Source organism: Malaya genurostris, chromosome 1 (assembly GCF_030247185.1).
Source record: "Malaya genurostris strain Urasoe2022 chromosome 1, Malgen_1.1, whole genome shotgun sequence".
In the NCBI taxonomy this organism is placed as follows: Eukaryota; Metazoa; Arthropoda; class Insecta; order Diptera; family Culicidae; genus Malaya; species Malaya genurostris.
The window spans coordinates 15,014,502-15,035,223 of NC_080570.1; the positions used below are offsets into that span (position 1 = coordinate 15,014,502).

General features: G+C 39.5%; 1 protein-coding gene across 5 annotated transcripts in view; it reads right to left on the reverse strand.

The window, feature by feature from the left end:
* LOC131433108 (hemicentin-1) overlaps positions 1 to 20,722 on the reverse strand; it is a 406,910-nt gene that overhangs the window by 57,904 nt on the left and 328,284 nt on the right. For all 5 annotated transcript variants that reach the window (XM_058599958.1, XM_058599949.1, XM_058599927.1 and 2 more), the window contains 2 exons: positions 9,161 to 9,363; positions 1,218 to 1,395 (listed from right to left, as the gene is read on the reverse strand). In XM_058599958.1, coding sequence (XP_058455941.1) covers positions 1,218 to 1,395; positions 9,161 to 9,363 — 381 coding nt within the window. The remainder of the gene's footprint in view (positions 1 to 1,217; positions 1,396 to 9,160; positions 9,364 to 20,722) is intronic.

The window sequence follows — 20,722 nt, forward strand, 5'->3', positions numbered from 1 at the left end:
TGAAGCATCAATTCGGACGAGTCATGTCCGTGTCTGGGATAAAAGATGAGCAAAAAGAAAAAGTCCGGATTTGCATTTCAGTGAAGATCCTTCATCATCGATCAGGACAGGGCACAGAGCGCGTTACGGGTGTTACATCACCGAAATTTGAATTTTCCTTCCAACGAAATGAAATATTCAAATTAATTATTGCTGCCTGCCTCTGCCTGGCCTGTCAGTCTGGCAGGAGGTTGGCAGGAGAAGGAATCTTTCATGCTTCCCTTTTTCTTGGACTCCCCCTCCGTCATGACTGGCACTTCCGAGTCAATCAGAACCCGAATCCGAAAGCTTCGAATTAGCACAAATCGGGCTTCCTTCTGTGATTGTGACAAATGGACTTCGGCTGGTGGCCGAAGAGAGAGAGAGTTGATTACCTCTGGAATTAGAGACTAGGCAAAGTGAACCCCGGATTGCGTATTGCTCAGATCAAATTTATTCAAGCATTTCCTGGTTTGAAAAATGGTTTATTGATTTCCGGTCCCAATTTTATTCTGGGTCCGTCATGTTTAGGGCTTTGCACAGCAAACCGACAAACGTACAGATTGCGAATCCGGGTCAGTTGATTCTCGATTGTGGCCAAATGCAGGCGTCGTTTATTTACCTTCTTCACTCACCCGGGTTCACCAGGAACCAGGTTTCATAACTTCCATTTGTCACAATAAAAGCTGGAGCAGTCGCTTCATCGATTGAAGGCAGAAGGCAAACATGCAGGACCATTCCGGAGTTTTTTTTCCCCCGACGGCCGAGAGAAAGCACTCGTAGAAAAAGTATGCCATTCAATTATTATCAGAGTAGAAATTTGAAGTGCCTTTCGAGTTCTCTTCCTGGGAACAGGTCGATGTTACAATCGGGGATTCAGTTTTTTTTTGTTGCCTCATTTATCAATAAATCGATCGGGTAAACGAGCACTAGTTGCTTTCATGACCTCCAATCATATTTAACTACGGTGATGATTTCGAAATTTTTCCCCAAATGCTAGTAGAAATTGATTTCAGCTGAAACGACCACAAACAGAGTAATGTCACTGATACGGGGTCCAACCAACACGCCAGCGGGCATTGTTCACCGTGAAAAAGTGCACCTGAAATATCTTTCTGGTTTCGAAAGAGTAGTTACCGGGTCCGGTCCGGTCCGGTCCGGTTTTCACACCAAAACCGATTCCCTTTTCCAATACTTACCGTACGGTGGTATCAGTGCCGATCCGACGCGCACTTTGTCGATCACGAACGGGGGGTCACTTTTGCCCTTTGCATTCACCGCATAGACCAGCAGCTGGTAGTCCCGGCCCGGTTCCAGACTGTGCAGTTTGAACTGCGGTAGTTGCTCCTGGATCCGAAATAACGGTGCTAATGTGGCCTGTGGAAAATGGAAAATAATAAACAACAGGTTTCTGCCATGGTTGGGATGGGACCGTATAAGTGTAACATGTCGTGGCTGGCTAGGATTAAGTTTTAATTGCTTTTGTGTGGATGGTGCTTGGTGTGGTGAGTGGAGCGCTTGACTCGATGGAAAACAAAAATTGGCGACGTAGCAGGCTGGGTCCGGGCTCTAAAACGTTTTCTCTTCGTGAGATTTCCACAACCACTGATTCGCTGGCTGAGGGTGCTCACTCTGTGATCCTCCTCGTCCCTGCCACCGGAATCTACCGGAATAAACCGGAGCTGGCGGATTGCGGACGGGGGGGAGGGATTGCACTTGGGTTTTCCGTTTTTCACGTTTTGGAGAGCACTTTACTCGATGGTTGAAAGTTTGCCGTGGAACGGCAAGACAGGGGGAATGACTTTTCCACCGACCACCACCACACACAACAATGATGCCAGAGTTAAATAAAATGATATTATTGATGTTGACCGAGGCAGTGCAAATATACACGAATCGAGCGCTACCAGCAACCAGCGGACGAAAACCGATGTGGGATGTGCAGCGGCACACATCAAATGTCAGCAGCCATTCGCCTTCCGGTGACTGTAATCTAACAGATCGCAGCGTATTCTTCTGGCTTGCAGTGTTGTATGGATGGGAAATGACAACCTGATGGGTTTCATGAGGCACTTCTTTTGAACTGTCCGTTTCTTCATTGATTTCTCTAAACCCGTTTGCAGAATTTCAATTATTTTTATCATTTGATCTGCTCAACAGTTTAGAAGAATGATTTTAATAGTGGAAGTAATTTTCGCTGGCAGCCGTAAAGAGTAACGCATTCCAATAATTTATTATCTGGGCACACTGTTTACTTTACTATTGCGCTGTCAGATCTAAAATCTTTTGATGTCTTGAAATTATCAATTCTATTAATTACTATCAATCGGGCGGATTACCATAGCCATCGTCGTAATGGAACTAAGAATTATAAGCTACATTTGAAGGTATTAAAAGCGATTAGGGCAATTAGAGAGAGAAATACAATACCAGTCAAAGCACCATTAGACGAATTCGTCTGCAAGAACGATTTCGCTTTTTTCGGACCAAAAAGCAAAGGCACCTTCCTGAACGAAATTTCTAAAAATCCATTTGCTCGAAATGAGGCATAATGTACAACTTTCATGTCTATAAATTGGCAAGAATACTTATGATCTAGCAAGGTAATTGCAGATTCGGTCAAAAAACCTTGGTTTTCGTGACAAACAAAACTATGGATTCCCAAATGTTCAAGCAAGAGGGTCGTACATTTCATACATCAAAGCTCCCAGTCCCAGTCCACAGTCCACAGTCAACAAACAACAGTCCACAGTCCACATTCCCAGTTCAAGTTCTAGTTCCAGGCTCAGTCCCAGTTCAGAGTCCACAGTCAACAAATAACAGTCCACAGTCCACATTCCCAGTTACAGTCCTAGTTCCAGTCTCAGTCCACAGTCCACAGTTCACAGTCCACATTCCCAGTTCTAGTTCTAGTTCCAGTCTCAGTCCACAGTCAAGAAACAACAGTCCACAGCCCACATTCCCAGTTCCAGTTTCAGCCCACAGTCCACAGTCAACAAACAACAGTCCACAGTCCACATTCCCAGTTCAAGTTCTAGTTCCAGGCTCAGTCCCAGTTCAGAGTCCACAGTCAACAAATAACAGTCCACAGTCCACATTCCCAGTTACAGTCCTAGTTCCAGTCTCAGTCCACAGTCCACAGTTCACAGTCCACATTCCCAGTTCTAGTTCTAGTTCCAGTCTCAGTCCACAGTCAACAAACAACAGTCCACAGCCCACATTCCCAGTTCCAGTTTCAGCCCACAGTCCACAGTCAACAAACAACAGTCCACAGTTCACAATCCCAGTTCCAATTCTAGTTTCAGTCTCAGTCCCAATCCACAGTCCACAGTCAACAAACAACAGTCCACAGTCCACAGTCCACAGTCCACATTCCCAGTTCTAGTTCTAGTTCTAGTTCCAGTCTCAGTCCCAGTTCAGAGTCCACAGTCAACAAATAACAGTCCGCATTCACAGTTCCAATTCTAGTTCCAGTCTCAGTCCCAATTCACAATCCACAATCAACAAACAACAGTCCACAGTCCACAATCCCAGTTCCAATTCTAGTTCCAGTCTCAGTCCCAATCCACAGTTCACAGTCAACAAACAACAGTCCACAGTCCACAATCCCAGTTCCAATTCTAGTTCCAGACTCAGTCCCAGTTCAGAGTCCACAGTCAACAAATAACAGTCTACATTCCCAGTTCCAATTCTAGTTCCAGTCTCAGTCCCAATTCACAATCCACAGTCAAATAATTACAGTTCACAGTTCACATTCCCAGTTACAGTCCTAGTTCCAGTCTCAGTCCACAGTCCCAGTTCTAGTTCTAGTTCCAGACTCAGTCCCAGTTCAGAGTCCACAGTCAACAAATAACAGTCTACATTCCCAGTTCCAATTCTAGTTCCAGTCTCAGTCCCAATTCACAATCCACAGTCAAAAAACTACAGTTCACAGTTCACATTCCCAGTTACAGTCCTAGTTCCAGTCTCAGTCCCAGTCCAGAGTCCACAGTCAACAAACAACAGTCCACAGTCCACATTCCCAGTTACAGTCCTAGTTCCAGTCTCAGTCTACAGTCAACAAACAACAGTCCACAGTTCACAATCCCAGTTCCAATTCTAGTTTCAGTCTCAGTCCCAATCCACAGTCCACAGTCAACAAACAACAGTCCACAGTCCACATTCCCAGTTCTAGTTCTAGTTCCAGTCTCAGTCCCAGTTCAGAGTCCACAGTCAACATATAACAGTCTACATTCCCAGTTCCAATTCTAGTTCCAGTCTCAGTCCCAATTCACAATCCACAGTCAAATAATTACAGTTCACAGTTCACATTCCCAGTTACAGTCCTAGTTCCAGTCTCAGTCCCAGTCCAGAGTCCACAGTCAACAAACAACAGTCCACAGTCCACATTCCCAGTTACAGTCCTAGTTCCAGTCTCAGTCTACAGTCAACAAACAACAGTCCACAGTTCACAATCCCAGTTCCAATTCTAGTTTCAGTCTCAGTCCCAATCCACAGTCCACAGTCAACAAACAACAGTCCACAGTCCACATTCCCAGTTCTAGTTCTAGTTCCAGTCTCAGTCCCAGTTCAGAGTCCACAGTCAACAAATAACAGTCTACATTCCCAGTTCCAATTCTAGTTCCAGTCTCAGTCCCAATTCACAATCCACAGTCAAAAAACTACAGTTCACAGTTCACATTCCCAGTTACAGTTCTAGTTCCAGTTTTAGTCCCTGTCCAGAGTCCACAGTCAACAAACAACAGTCCACAGTCCACATTCCCAGTTACAGTCCTAGTTCCAGTCTCAGTCTACAGTCAACAAACAACAGTCCACAGTTCACAATCCCAGTTCCAATTCTAGTTTCAGTCTCAGTCCCAATCCACAGTCCACAGTCAACAAACAACAGTCCACAGTCCACATTCCCAGTTCTAGTTCTAGTTCCAGTCTCAGTCCCAGTTCAGAGTCCACAGTCAACAAATAACAGTCCACATTCCCAGTTCCAATTCTAGTTCCAGTCTCAATCCCAATTCACAATCCACAGTCAAAAAACTACAGTTCAAAGTTTACATTCCCAGTTACAGTCCTAGTTCCAGTCTCAGTCCACAGTCCACAGTCCCAGTTCTAGTTCCAGTCTCAGTCCCAATCCACAGTCCACAGTCAACAAACAACAGTCCACAGTCCACAATCCCAGTTCCAATTCTAGTTCCAGTCTCAGTCCCAATCCACAGTCCACAGTCAACAAACAACAGTCCACAGTCTACAATCCCAGTTCCAATTCTAGTTCCAGGCTCAGTCCCAATCCACAGTTCACAGTCAACAAACAACAGTCCACATTCCCAGTTCCAATTCTAGTTCCAGTCTCAGTCCCAATTCACAATCCACAGTCAAAAAACTACAGTTCACAGTTCACATTCCCAGTTACAGTTCTAGTTCCAGTCTCAGTCCACAGTCTACAGTTCACAGTCCAGAGTCCACAGTCCACAGTCCATATTCCCAGTTCTAGTTCCAGTTTCAGTCCACAGTCCACATTCCCAGTTCTAGTTTTAGTTCCAGTCTCAGTACCAGTCCAGAGTCCACAGTCACCAAACAACAGTCCACAGTCCACAGTCCCAGTTCTAGTTCCAGTCTCAGTCCACATTCCCAGTTCTAGTTCTAGTTCCAGTCTCAGTACACAGTCCAGAGTCCACAGTCAACAAACAACAGTCCACAGTCCACATTCCCAGTTCCAGTCCTAGTTCCAGTCTCAGTCCACAGTCCACAGTCCACAGTCCACAGTCCACAGTACACATTCCACCGATTTTCTTTTTATGCCAAAACGCCGGGATTTGATGGTATTTCGAAACAACTTTTTTTTTCGAAAAATGTCGACTCTGGAACCTTTCGAATTTCTGAAATCAAAAAAATCCCAGTCGATTTATTTCTTATGATTTTTTAAGACAGATAATTTTCAAACTTTCGTTCAGGTTCCTAAAAGTAAATCCTTTTTCAATTGCCAGTAACAATTCGAGGCAAAACGCAAAATTACACAAGTGTTTTCTTCGGTTTTCCATCTGTCGTTCATTCAATTCATGTGGCACCCATTTTGCACACCTTTGGATTTTTTTCAGAGCTTTTGAACGGTCAGAAATTGTTTGTTGTGCAATAGACAACAATGCGTTTGACTATAAGTATCATCTTCTGAGGCGTCTCACATCAAAATCATTTTTTCTGAACCGTTTAAACCATCTTTTGCATGTTGCTTCTGAACAGAGTATTGATCACCATATGCCTCAACAAGTATTCGATGCTGATGATGAGCACGAAAAAGGTAGATTTCAGTGAAAAAACTATTAAAATGCTGTTCGGGATTCGTTTCTGGCATTCAGAAGGACCCAATTGTGGAATTCACTACGATACTAAACACTGTTCGGAACATTTTTCACGAACGTGAAGCAGTCAAATGCTAGCTTTATTCGCACTCGTTTGGTGCGAATTTTGCACAGCGAAAAGTGCACAAAGCTAATCAAATATCCCCGATTTGCGAAGAAAAAATCTTCATAGTTCTTTTGATCACATTTGGAACCATTAGAAGGGCTGATTTTTCATGATGTTCTTCTCATTGTTGTTCACTTTTCGTCGAATTTTGACGTGGATACGTCTTATTTTACTGTGGGGCGCCTCTTCAAAATTTACCCTCTGGTAGAATGATAAGTTTTTGATCGTGAATATCCCTTGTTGTATTTAACGTATCAAAATGTTTTTTCCTTCACGTTCTCAGAGATATGATCAGTAATTTGTGGAAGAATTTTCAGTACAACGAGATAACCACTAAGAACTTGAAATTTAAATTTCATAAAATGTTTGATAAGTAAATGAAAATTTGATTCTCTATGCTTTTTAGCCTTTGTATTTGAATAATTCGGTTCAGACCAGAACTCAAGGCTATAATCTAATTCTAGAATCCTGTTCTGAAATTCATTACCAGATTTATTTTTTCATTTCCAGAATCCAGATCTCAAATTTAGTTCGTCGTCCAGAATCCATGGCCATAATGGAGTACCTGAATTCTAAGCTGATACTGAATTTTAGCTTGACTCTAAGCTTGAGTTTTTAAATCGAAAGCATGAAATGAGATCTGGATCTTGCTTCTGGGCCTGGAACAAAATTTTGAAAATGAATTCTTGGCTTTCGAACTGAATTTTGAAACTGAAATCGAGGTTCAGACCAGAGCTCAGTTGCGAAATTCATGTCGGAAATTCAGATTCAGCATTCAGGTTTAGAATTCATAAACTGAGTTCTGAGCCTGAAGTTCTGGAGCTTCATACCGAAATTCAGGACCAGAATTCAGATTCCAAATTTAGCTATGGTAACAGAATTCCGATTCTAAAGATTTTTGAACTAAATTTCGGATCTGGACTCTAGAACTGATTTTCGGAGCTAAATTCTGGATCAGAATTTTGAAACTGAATACTAAGCCGGAATTCTGTAATTAAAATTCAGTAGCATACCAAAATCCAGCTCCAGAGTTCAGTGTTAGGATTCAGGTTCACATTTCGGTGTCGAAGCGGAATTCTGTTCTCGAAATGGGTTCCAAACACATGTTCAATGATTGGTTCAACAATCCAGTACCCTAGTTCAGTTCCAAAAACAGGCATCAATATTGAGTTCAGGTCCAGAATTTAGCTTCGAAATTTAGTTCCAGAACTCAGATACCTCCACATCAATAAAGCTAAACTATTCATTTTATGTGTATTTACGTCATCCGGCAATGTCTTAAGACATTACCCACCCACCTTTTTTTCTTCAATGCAAACGACCAGCAGCAGGATGACGCAATCGATCTTGTTTGAAGCGAAACTACTCACACGGCAAACGTCCAACAGAAGAACAAGTTGGTTTTCTGCGTTTAGGCTTGAGGAACGGAACCTCATATTCGTCATTGACTGAATTGCCAGTTGAAGAATGACGGGAGTAGTTCCATTGTTGTGACGTAGATGGCAGCCTCGCAATCGATGTGTCTTTGCTTATGGAGAAAGATGTAGACTTTCTGGTACTAAACTCGACATTTTAAAGCGCAAAAGGTGCCCTGACTTTGCTTATTGTTTTCGCTTTCCTTGTTGGTTCGATATCTCGAAAAAAATCCACGCATTTTGGCAACACTCTCTGTAACCAAACATCCCCAAGCGTAATCTCCTGCTGTCGTGGTTCCCCGGTGCAGATTGTCTCTGTAAAAGACACCCCACAATTTGAAATGAAGTACACTGTTAATACGCCTGTATGTGCCATATTCCCATCTGCGGTCGGATAACGGAAAGCCGTGCCGACAAACGGAACAGGGGAAACCAACACAGCGATTAGAGGGTGCCGACTGTTGAAGCCAGAATTCTTTCCTTACCCCAGTCCCGATTGCTAACCGATTCAAACCGTGGGTGTCTACATCATCAGTACTCTGTGAACAATCTCTCACCCACCGTCCCTTGACTTCCGGTCGAGTGGCTGGGGGGTTTTTGATGAAGCATCCTCTCCATCCTCGCCGTTTATTTGCATGTTCCACATAAGCAAGAGTGTGCATTTCTGAAGCAAGCAACACACCGCGATGTCGCAACGGCATGACAAAGTGGCTCTCGCACTGTTATTCGCTGCCGACAGATGGCGCGCGATGTTTTGGGGTGTAGCCAAGCTGATGCGGGAAAAAATGGACCCACCACTGGACTGGACTACTGGTCATTTGTGGTAGGAGAGCAAAAAAAACAAAAACGTCCCGAACAAGTATTCGAATATTTCTGCGACCAATTTGATGAGCCACCACCAGCTGGCTGGGGAAACAATCCGCTTCGTATGGTAATTTGATTGCTATTACGCATAATTGTTATCCGGTTAGCATGCGGAAGAGACGCGACCAGCAACAACCGATAGAGAGAGAGGGAGAGAAAAAAACGAGAACAAAACAAAATTTACATCGACCTGTTGTTGCTTTAATCGAAACCGGGTTAATCTCAGTAGGCGAATGCATGTAAACACATTCCACGCGAACAAGCACTCGAAATGTCATTGTTAAATCAGTGGACTACGAACAATTACCGGTCATTTTAGTAGCACTGAATACGGAAGCAAAACAAACAAAAATAGGAACAGGACCGCATGGGAAGGCGCATCGGTCGGAACTCACGCACAAACTTACCTGATCGTTCATGGTGGAAATTTCGTTGTCAATCTCCGTCGGTGGGCTGCGGGTGTAGTCCAGATTAAACATTGCCGGGATGGCCCCTCCGATGACCTCCAGCAGAAAGCTCTGCACCAGACCGCCATCGTTACCGGCCTGGCAAACCACTTCCGGGACGGTATCGTTGTGCAGCTCACAGTTTCGAGGCGTTTCCGGAATTTCTGTTCCACGTCAGAGCGAGAGAGAAAACAAAATGAAAAAAAACAGACGGTTGAGAATTAGTAGTTTTGAATTGGAGGCAGTCTGCGCTAACCGATTTCGGCCGGGTAAAGAGTGTATTCGACAAAAATGGCACTGTTGAGTGAAATTCAACTACTTTTTAGAAAATAAATATGAACTTTTAATTCATAGACAGTTTATAAAAATGACAATTTTTTTTTCATTCTCACTTTCCCTGAGAGAAATGAAAATGTGCAGTTAATTTAAATTCAATATCATGACCGCAATGAAAAAAATATCGCAATCGAAGTAACTTGTAATACACCGTTCATTACATTTTAATTTTGTTCTATATATTCTATATATCAGAAGTGATCTGCCAAACATTGCCTTCACAGACTATACGTTTCGTTTTTTCAGCTCTATTCATAACATTCATGAGCAAAGTTATTTAACTACTTTATAACTCTTGAAAGTGAAGACGATAGGTCTAAAAAGCGTAATCGACGACACGACCTGCCACTCGCCTATCAAAACTGTATCGCAAATTTAACTAGGGTAACGGCTCCCTATTTCATCTGAGCTCCTATTTCCATCTCATCCCTTCACCTCATTACTTTGAACATGAATAATATTTTACAACCTACCTGAACCAAACATTGAAATGTTTTAAAATGATTATAAAAGCTATTGTCACACTTTCCCATTGAAAGAAATGGTTTCAAATTTTTCGTTTATCGTTTTTTTCATTAAAAATAAACTCACTTTTCAATTTAGGACACATTTTCGTCTCAAGATTTACAGTTCGTCATGTTTCTGATTATTTACTAATCGATTCGTCTCAAAACATGATCACTTTTTCGCACAATTACACTACCATTGAATGCTGGATGACTTCATAATTAGTAATGATCACTTGCCACTTGTTTAATTAACGATTTAAAACTTCAAAAACTACCCGACAAACAATAAAAGTCTTTTAAAATATGAGATGAAAGTTTTTCACTTAGTTCACTTGATTGCGCTTTGTTTTCATCTTATTTGGTTTTGCAAAGTTGCCAAGTTATCTCATATTGTTAAAAAAAAAAAAATTGTTTTTCTTCTTCAAATTATTATCAAAAAGTATGTTTTTGGTATCCGTGACATTAGTTTAATTGTATTATTGATATTAATATTTAAATAAAGCTGTTTTGGCTTCGAATATTACCAGAAAGAGCGTGTTAAATACTAATGAAATAACCATTGTGGCAAATCTAGTAGCACTGGTTTCATTCCGCTATACGCCAACATAACGCTGTGAAGTGTGTGTGAGTGTTTCATCGGCTGTGCACAAAGATGCCAGATGTTTTCATAGAAAATATGTATTACTTTGCATATAAAGTCTATATCTGTTCTATTTGTTTTCACTAATAAAATTATGTTAAAAGATGCCCCATTAATTAGATAATTCATCGAGTAAATTTTTTACCAATAATAATAATGTGGAAAAATCCTGGTGGGTACGGTTGTATCGTTTGAGTTGTATATGTGGCAGCGGTAAGGCAGTCGGTCACCAGAATGTCTGCAAGCCATATTTTTCCAGCTGGCGGCGTTTAGTCAGCCATCTGGCAGCCGCATACGCATGGGTGAGAGTGTAATAGTGGAATATTTTGTTTTGATTGCTGTCGCCATTGCTAATTTATAGGATGAATAAAGGATCAACGATAGGATGGATAAAAATCCATTGAGATGGAATTAGGAGCAGAGTAGTGAACACATCATAAGTGTTTTTAGCTGTTTTATGAATATTAGTTAAATTTTCAAGCAATGTGAATCAATTCTCAACGTGGAGCAAGGCGAATGAAGCAGTAATATGAAATAGTTATAGTGATTTTAGTGGCTAAATCGGGGTTTGAAGGCGACGTCCTTACAAATGAGATGAAATAGGGAGCCCTTACCCTACCCCTCAGTAACTCGAAATGTCAAAACCAAATTGTACAAAAAATTATTCAAACTGGCAACAAAGGCAAAAATTGTTGATTTAAAATAACAGTTACCTTAGTTACCACTGTTATTTTGTTGGTAAATAAAAATAGTCTTAAAATGAATCAAAGTGTGACTGTGTTTACTAGAAAAATGACTTCGTCAGAAAAGTTTCAGGTAAGGTATTTCTAAAATATACGCATACGAGAGATTTTTCAAATCCTTTATTTTGCAGGATGCCCGTTGCAAAGCCGAGCAACAAGTATCTGCCAAGCTGAGCTGCAAGTTCCTTGTATTATTACAAGAAATTGAGCTTTGTTTTTGTTTGCCAGCACCAATTCAGCAGCATTCAAGAATGATTTTAGGCAAATGGCATCGAGTCGGATTCGGATCTCGTCGGAGCGGTAGGAAATTATTCATGTGATCAATGTTGTATAAATAATAAAGCATCCCTAATGAAATCAATTCAACATTTTATTTCTTGTAGTAATTAAAATCCCAGTTAAAATCATTAGGTTATCTTTAACTTTTCAGTGCATTAGTCAAAAGATTTGACGCGAACGTTGGTTTCTCAGGTGTATCGAAAATGAGTGTGATAATCCAGAGGACAGTGATAGACAAAACGTCCTTAGCATATCGGTAGTAAAATGTGATAAGGGCATATCGCACGATAGGCCCTTGCGAATGTTACAAAATATAATGCTCATTGCTCGGCTCTACAACCTCGGATGTCGATAGAAGTCCAATCTAATTGTGCGCTATATGCTTCAATTTCATGTTTAAAACTTGAGTAATGAGCATTATTTTTCGTAACTTTCGAAAGGGCATATCTCATGATATGCCCTAATCACATGTTAGTACCGATATGTGGATTATGTATCTGATTTTCAAGATAAGTGTATTAAACCCTTGAGAAAGTCGGTCGGTTTTCCATTACGCCATTTAGCTTACAATATCTCATCGTATCGGAATTTTCCGACTGTGTCAACTATTTGAATCCGTTTGGTAATTTTTTTTAGCAATGGGAAACCTGAAACCGACCTTCCACTTTGCTCCATCGAATCAGCCAACGACATAGAAATGTTTGATTAACACACCAAATCTATCAGGCGGTAATGTTTCCTTTTTCGGCGGAAATGTTCCAAGCTAGTGATGTCGTTCATGTCAGCCATCTAAGGCTGGAGGTCATATTCGACATTTTTTCTGGATGAAGTCTTTATTGACAAGATTTTCCGTGAATTTGCAGAGATTGGACACCGACTTTGCTCTGAAAGAAAATGAGCCAGGTCCGATTTTTCGCTAGTATAATTCATCGAATTATTTACCTGCAGCAAACCCCCGTTATGTTCCGGTGGCAAACTATTTGTTTATTTGTATTGGGACTCCTTGGAAACTAGCTCGTAGCAACTAAACAGTGTTGCTCGACAAGATAATTTTTATCAAATACGAGGGATCGCTCAATTTTTGGTAACTGATGGTAAATCATTACCGGACATTTTTCAAACCGATTTTTCTTCAGAGTGCCTGGTCGTGTCGTCGGCGTAATTATAAATTATTTATAGACGGTATTTACTTTCGTCAGAAAAAAAACACACTTAAATCACCCATCTGACACCGGTATGTGAGCACCAGCCATTTGAAAGTATACCGATTACGTTGAGCCCCTCGCGTTTCGAGCCCCAAACACTGCGATGCACAGTGATGCCTCTCCATACAAAAGATGGCAAAAACCAAAAATACGCCGATAAACGTCAGCTGGATGATTTTTTATTAATAATTTGAAGTCTCTGAATATATTTCCGTTTTGATAATATATGAAAAAATATTCGATCCACCTAAAAGTGACATGATGTACCGTTCGCTATGGACCGGAAAATGACGACTTCTTTTAATAAATTAACTTGCGTATTTTTATTTATTTCGCGATTGAGTATGACCTTTAACTAATGTTTCAAATAATCATTAAACCTGTGTGGAAAATGTATACACAGAGAAAAAAAACTTTTGCTTATATCTTGAAAACATCAATTTTCTCCAGAAGTGCTTATCTTAAAATTTTTATTTCCTGATATGCTGTAACATACAACTGATGTAGTCTATTGCACTATGATTGAAGATGGGAGAGTAACAATCAAAAAAGTGTTTTTTTTTGTTTTTAGCAAAAATATTAATTTTTGGAAAATGCAATTTGGCATTTTTTAAGTTTTTCGATTTTATGAAAGAACACAAACACAAAATTTGCTTGAATACTACCGCTTTACTAAAAATAGTGGATTTTTATTATGTTAAAGTATCTTATTCAACTATGTAAAATTGAAAATGACGAAAAAATTACTCTGAGCAAACATGCATAAAGTGGTTTTCGTGGTTCGAATTTGGGAATTTTTATATGGACTACAAGCAAGTTCCGGAGAACATAAAAAGTGCATGTGGTGGGATCAACTGGGCGCTATTTATTATGAGCTACTCAAATGCGTTTGGACAGAGCATTGCATGGAAAGCGGACGCAATATGAAGATCTTCATGACATAGTATGTTTGCTTTATGACAAAGCAAGACTCCATGCTTCGAAAGTTGTAAAAGCTTATTTTTATAATCGCTGCAATGAACAGTTCTGCCCAAGCCGCCATTTTTTACCTGACATTGTTCCATACGGTTGCCATTTGCTCCAATCCATGGCGCATAACTTGTCAGGTCAGCTTCAAAAACTACGACACCACCAAAAATTGTCGAATGTGAGGAAAAGGAATTTTTCAAACGTGGTATTCGAGTCCTAGTGGTGGTATATAACGATGGACTATACTTTGAAAAAACGGTACTGCAATGATACTCTCACTAAAAACCATGAAACTTTAATAGTTTACTCCAACGCCTGATATATTATAAATAGATTTATATAACGACATTTAGATAGGTGTTTTATGTTATGTATGTTATAAATATTCTGTTTTTATTTATTATAAAGCCGTTTATTTAAATTTTACTGCCACCGACTTCAGTTACAAAAATCTGGCCCTTGTTTCTGTGATTTTTATTGTCGACCCCGTAAATTATTGGAAATAACCTTTAAGGTGCAGAAATGTGCAGGATCGCATAGTGTTTTCTGAAAAGTAGAGAACAAATGCTATAACATCAAATACTATTGAAAAAATGCAGCCCTTTCCTACCTATATAGAACTCTAATCGCAAAACATCGTCATTGCGCCATATATTTTGTATGGATGGATGAAAAGAAAGTTTACAATACCCTATCTTTGAGAGGATATGGAGAGATTATTTCTTATTCAAAAATTTTTATACTTTAAACTATAATCCTTCACTTATCTGAGAATTGAAAAAAAATAATACAGTGCAGGAAAAAAATAAATTTATTTTCTGGATTTCTGCCATCTTGGCATCACTGTGCGATGGTTTGATGCTCATCGCGACTCTCAAATTGTGAAAATTATCTCCACTTGATGTCCCAAAACACTGTCTACTGTATTTTAGGTGAACCGACAAGTTATTGTGAGACAGTCGACCCAAAATTCACTAATTTTCGTGCACTAAACAAGGTAAACGTGTAAAACAAATGTATTACTGTTTGTTTGTTTACGTTGCAGACAGCTGATTTTGAAGTTCCGATTTTGATCTCATCAAGATGGCGTCGTGACAGGGGGCCGACTTAAATATAAAAAAGTTCACACCTCTATGTGGGCACCATGCTCAATTATTTTTGACATTTCACTTTTGGGTGCACGCTAAACGCAAACTGCTAAACATGACTGAACTAATAGCCTTTTTCGTCACGAGATGGTGAGATGTCTTTTTCGATTTTTGATGGATTCGTTTAAGTGATCCACATCAGGGCCGGTGAAAGAGGTGGGTACGGTGGGTAGTTCTACCCACCCGAAAATTCCAAAAGTGGGTAATTACCCACCTGAAATTTTCAACGAAAAATAATAGTAATATTAGTATCATTTATAACAATAAAAATAGTTTTATTGTAACTGAGAATAATAAATGAAATCAGAATTATAAAATGCTAGTACTCAAGGTAGGGCAAGGATGTGAAGATATACAACAAAAAGGTGAGGCGTGACAATGGTCATTTGAGCAAGCAGAAATCTTTTAGTGACTTAACTTTTACCTTCAACCAAAGGGGTCGAGCTTAAGCATCTCATTCATGCAAATCACTCGAGTCTCTGGTATGCCGGAAAGTACCGAAAAAGGACTTTTACCATTTACTATACGAACCGGTAATATCGGTCTCTGGTATACTAGAGTGATTTGCATTGATGGGATGCTTAAGATCAACTCCTCTTGCGAAAGTAAAGTTAGTAAAAGATTTCTGCTTGCTAAAATCAACCACGTCACGTCTCACCTTTCCATTCTTTATCTTCACATAAATGAAATAACTCGTAATCTTTTGACGTAGGATTGCGTCTTTGTTTTCTATACCGGGGTACAAATTCAAAATATAGAAGTAAAACCATATAGGTTTTAAACATCTACAACTCAACCACGAACAATGTGTAATTCTCCCTGTTTTTCAAACCATTGTCATTCCTCTAATTGATATGACGGTTTCGTATACATAAGTTCACGATTTCCATATGATTTCTGCTCTTCAATGAGTGCGTTCGCATTTGAGAACATTACTCACAGAAAACCAAATTCAGTGTCGAATCGACTTGCACTCTGTGCGGTTCGATACTGCCGTAGGGAAGGTTGCTTCCACATCGTCCAAAAAGTTCAGGAACCAACTAGGAAAACAACATTTCTTGAGCAAAATTTCTTTATATATTATCTAAAATTTTTATATCTTACTTATAGAATGATTTGTCCATGGCCTTAAAATAGGGTTCAGTTGCGGCGATGACTCTCTCAGATCATCAAATGACAAGTAGTCGCTGGGGGCTAGATTATTGAGAATATGGTGGGTGAAGAAACAGATCGGTGCCCAATACGTTCAATTTGGCCATTATTTTCATTGACTTGTGACACGGTGCATTGTCTTGGTTAAAGATGATTTTTTCTGCTTCATATGAGGCCGTTTCTTACGATTCCATACTTCAAACGCATTAATAACTAAAAACTTTTGTTGGTACTTCCTTTTCAAGATAGTCGACGTTAATTATACCTCGAGCATCTAAAAACTGACGCCATACTTGTTGCAGCTACCTATTACGTTTTTTTCGTCTAAATGTTGAAACAACTCCGGAGAAAAAAGATAGATCCATGTTTCGTCCACTGTTTCATACCAACGCAAGAAATCCTTTTTATTGCGACCAAACAGTGCCGACCAGCTCTCTGGATTGTTGATGCGTTGTTGCTTTTGATAGATTGTGAGATGAGCCCAGATTTTCGAATACGATCATGAAAGCACTTCCAGTTCAGTCGGACTTTGATTTTGTGTTCATACATAACGATTATCAAAACTTGCTCACATTTTTTCCGGATGACTGCTTAATTTGATCACGTTAAAATCAGAATACCACAAATCTTTGTTTGTAATCTGAGTGCGGGTAGCACTTCTTAAACCATTGCTGGACTTGCCCGGTTTTTCCTTGTAGGAAGCAATGTTTTATCAATAAACGGAATTCGTTATTTTCAAGTTTTCGTATATCAAAAAGTAACGTCACTTATATGTCGGTAAGTTTAGTGTTTGTGGTGCGATTGACGTGAAAATTTGACACTTGTCTTCTGAACGATGATGATAGTTTGACATTACAAACGTCATCTCACTAGGCCCCGGGACTTTTTTTAACAATGTGCTATGCACATCAGCGGCTCCATTTGTTTTGTGCACCGTTCGATTCGCCCGGGTTTGCGGTTCAATGCATACGGCGCTGGTCTTATAAGCCAGTTGTCATATGTTCGAGCCCCGACGTGGAATGATTCATGTTAGTGTCAGTAGGATCGTAGTACTAGCCATAAAATGATTCTGTATGCTAAGAATCAGCTGCAGCTGCAGTCTGTTGAAACAGAAAGGCCAAATTCAACAGAAGGAATGTAATGCCAAGACATTGCTTTCGATTCATGCGAGACATCTTTCACCATTAACCCCAACCAAATAACCAAAAATCTCGAAGAAATAATTTCCAAAATTTGCAAACACAAATAAGTTTATACGGAACCTAAAAGACTGCTGACTTAATATTCCAAACATATGTTGGCAGAAATTTTGTAGTTTAATATTGTATTTAACCCTTAAATGCGCAATCTTGTTTTACAACAAAATATCGGAAACGCTTCAAACTTCGAATTTACGCGTCTCATGCAAAGTTATATCGAAACAAAATATTATTTAAAAATCGACTAAATAATACTTCAAAATAGTGGGTCGTTCTCCCTGGAAGTTACTTAGGAAATCAATTTTGGATACGAACAACCTTAAGATATAAACCTGCACAAACGAAACGATTTTATATCATAATGATAATTTCCAAGAAGGAGATCTATTTTATAAAACTTTTGGCATTCAAAATGCCTTACTCTTCACTATACGGGGCCGATTCAAAAATAACCGCGTAAACTTTTTCTGTCATAATTTCGAACGATAATAACTCAGTCGTTTGTTGGTGGATTGAAATATTTTAACAACCAATCGATTCGGCAACGTCGTTTCAGTATTTCAATAGCATACTAGTGAGAAAATGGTTAAAATCGACCTATGTTTTCATCCACCAATCCCAGCTCACCAAAATGATGTCATTCTATTGATTTTTCGTGCACGGTCGACGGTCGACGCATGAACGTTCGCACAAAAAAGAGTTAATAAATGTATTATACAATTTTAACTTCAATTCGCAGCCAGCTGCCAACGAAACCGGTGCTTGTCGCTGGATTCTTGCTTTTTGTTTCCATTTCCAGACTTTCGGAGAAAGTATTTTTTTTTAATTTGATGCGCTTGTATCTCGGTCATTTGTCGGTGGATTTGCCACATTTAACTAGGTGATTTGGAGATGGAATTATTTGATTTCTCGATGAACATTAAATTAGGTTGCGATTGCGCTGGTCGTGAACAGAAATCTCTACGAACGGAATAAATACTTCTTGAACGCGATTGATGATGGTATATTTGTAATGTTTTTTTTTTCAAATTCAAACTGTTGATGAGAGAATTTCATTTTTAATATCATTATCGGTCGTGTTTTTATTCAGGCCATGTTTTTGTTAGATAAAATATTTTTTTATTATTGGATCTCGTTGTTATTCTTTTTCTAGGGAAAGATAAGCTTCCATTTCCATCCTGCGAGGATTGCGAGGCACTTTGTTCGTGGCTCGTCTCTGATCGGTGGTTTAACTTTGTCTTTGATTGAAGATGTCCTTTTCGCAGTTTCAGTGCAAGGTTTGCCGTAGGGAGCTGGTTGTTCACAAAACTGACATGTAGCCAGTTGATTTTCATAGGTAATCAGCGTTTTACTCGGAGGTATCCCACCTTGACCACAAATGATGTAAGATGGAATTGCCTTACGACATTCCGGATACTGGGGAAAAATTCCCCCATACTTCCCTTTCGATGGAAAGAACTTCACCGTACTGCGACATATTTTCCCGGACGAACAATTGCATCTCTTTCACGTTTAAACATGATGTACATACCGTTAGATGCCTCGTTGAATTGAATCTCAGTTACATTATTAGCGTCTAGATGCATTCGTTCTTCAAGTAAGATTTCAATTTCATTTGCTGCTGGTCTAACTTTGCAGCGCTTGACATCAAGTTTCAGACTTTGTTAAATCGCATTTTCCCATTTCGTACACTCTATTGTTCAATACACTATATTCTGTATTGTCCTTGTTTCTGTCGTCTCAACCGTAAACAATTTTCGATTGTAAGATGCGAGCACGAACTGGACGTAAAAACTTATTCATTTTATAAACAGTGATTCAAGAAAAGATTTGAGATATTCTTAACGAAAAATGTTGAATCAGTAACCGCGAACCAATAAATTCAGTAATATGAATTTTTTGACCTTTACGCCTAAATGTGTATCTAGTATGGAAGTAAAAACACTAAAGGATGTTTTCCACACCGATGTAAAAGCAGCGTTTAACAAGATTAATTATCAAATTCTGTTGCGTAAATTGTCTCGACTTGGTTTACCATCGCATCAACTCGTGTTTTGGTTGAACTCATATCTTAACGATAGACAACTGCGTGTTCCGCAAGGTAGTAACATAGGACCCTTGTTATTTGTAGTATTTTTCAACGATGCTGCCTTGCTCTTTTTTTTTTCGATTATAGAGGTTTTAACCTTAAGGTCATTCGCCTCTTCGGACCAGAAAAACTTTCTGACCCTATGTGCGGGGTTGGGAATCGAACCCAGGCGGGCTGCGTGAAAGGCATCGACTTACCCATCACACTATACCCGTCCCCAACCTTGCTCTTGGGATCTGGTTGTAAAATAATCTACGCAGATAATTTAAAACTGTATCTCGCCGTTCGTAGTGTTGAGAATTCCTGATGACTGCAAGATTTACTAACAAAGTTCGCAAATTTGCTAACAAGGTTCGCAGTGATCTTAGCGTACAACTGAATGCTAAACTCGCTAGTTATTTCGACAGCTTTACGTCAGACAGGATTCATTTCTAATTTCTCAAAAATGCTTCAGTAATCTGATGTCCGTATCAAATATCGTGGAGCCTTAGACTTGAACGTGTTCAGAAACGCTTTGTTCGCAAAGCATGACGACATCTGCCGTGGAGAGATTCTGTAAACTTTCCACCATATCCGACAGATGCCAATTGTTGGGAATCGATCCATTACAGCACCGAGGAATAGTTCAATAAATGGTGTAATTTTATTAATCTTTGCTTAAAAAGCGTCGATAATTTTCGGAAATATCTGAAAATACTATAGGAACAATACAAGGAAGTCACTTTTGCATATTAGAAACTAATGCGTACAAAAATCTCTAATTTTGTTCATATTGTAACTTGATAGTATTAATACATGAACGAACATTGTCGTAGTTACAGTCCCTGTAATTCCGATATCTCATCCAGATAAAAAACAAACACGTCAATTCGAGATCAGTTAGCAACACTAAAAAGTTAAAAGTGTCAGTCGATTTTGTGCAGGAAACCATGAAGTTATACAAGGCCTATAAGTTTACAAGGTGTAAGAAGTCCCAAACTGGAATGAAAGACAAAATACCATTGTGAAATCACGTGCCCGGAAACTTGAATTGCAGTTACCCACCAAACATCCTAGACAAATATATTTCTTTGCCAAGTCTAAGTTCCTAGTTTCGAAGGTTTGTGCGAGAAGAAATAGTCGAAATTTGCTGACAATTCCGCTGATCTGGCAGGCGATTTGTGGCTGTGGTTAAATTACGGAACAATCAACGGTGTGATTTATGAAAAAACGTCATTGAAAAGTAAGCACAACTATATTTCTGCCAAAATATAT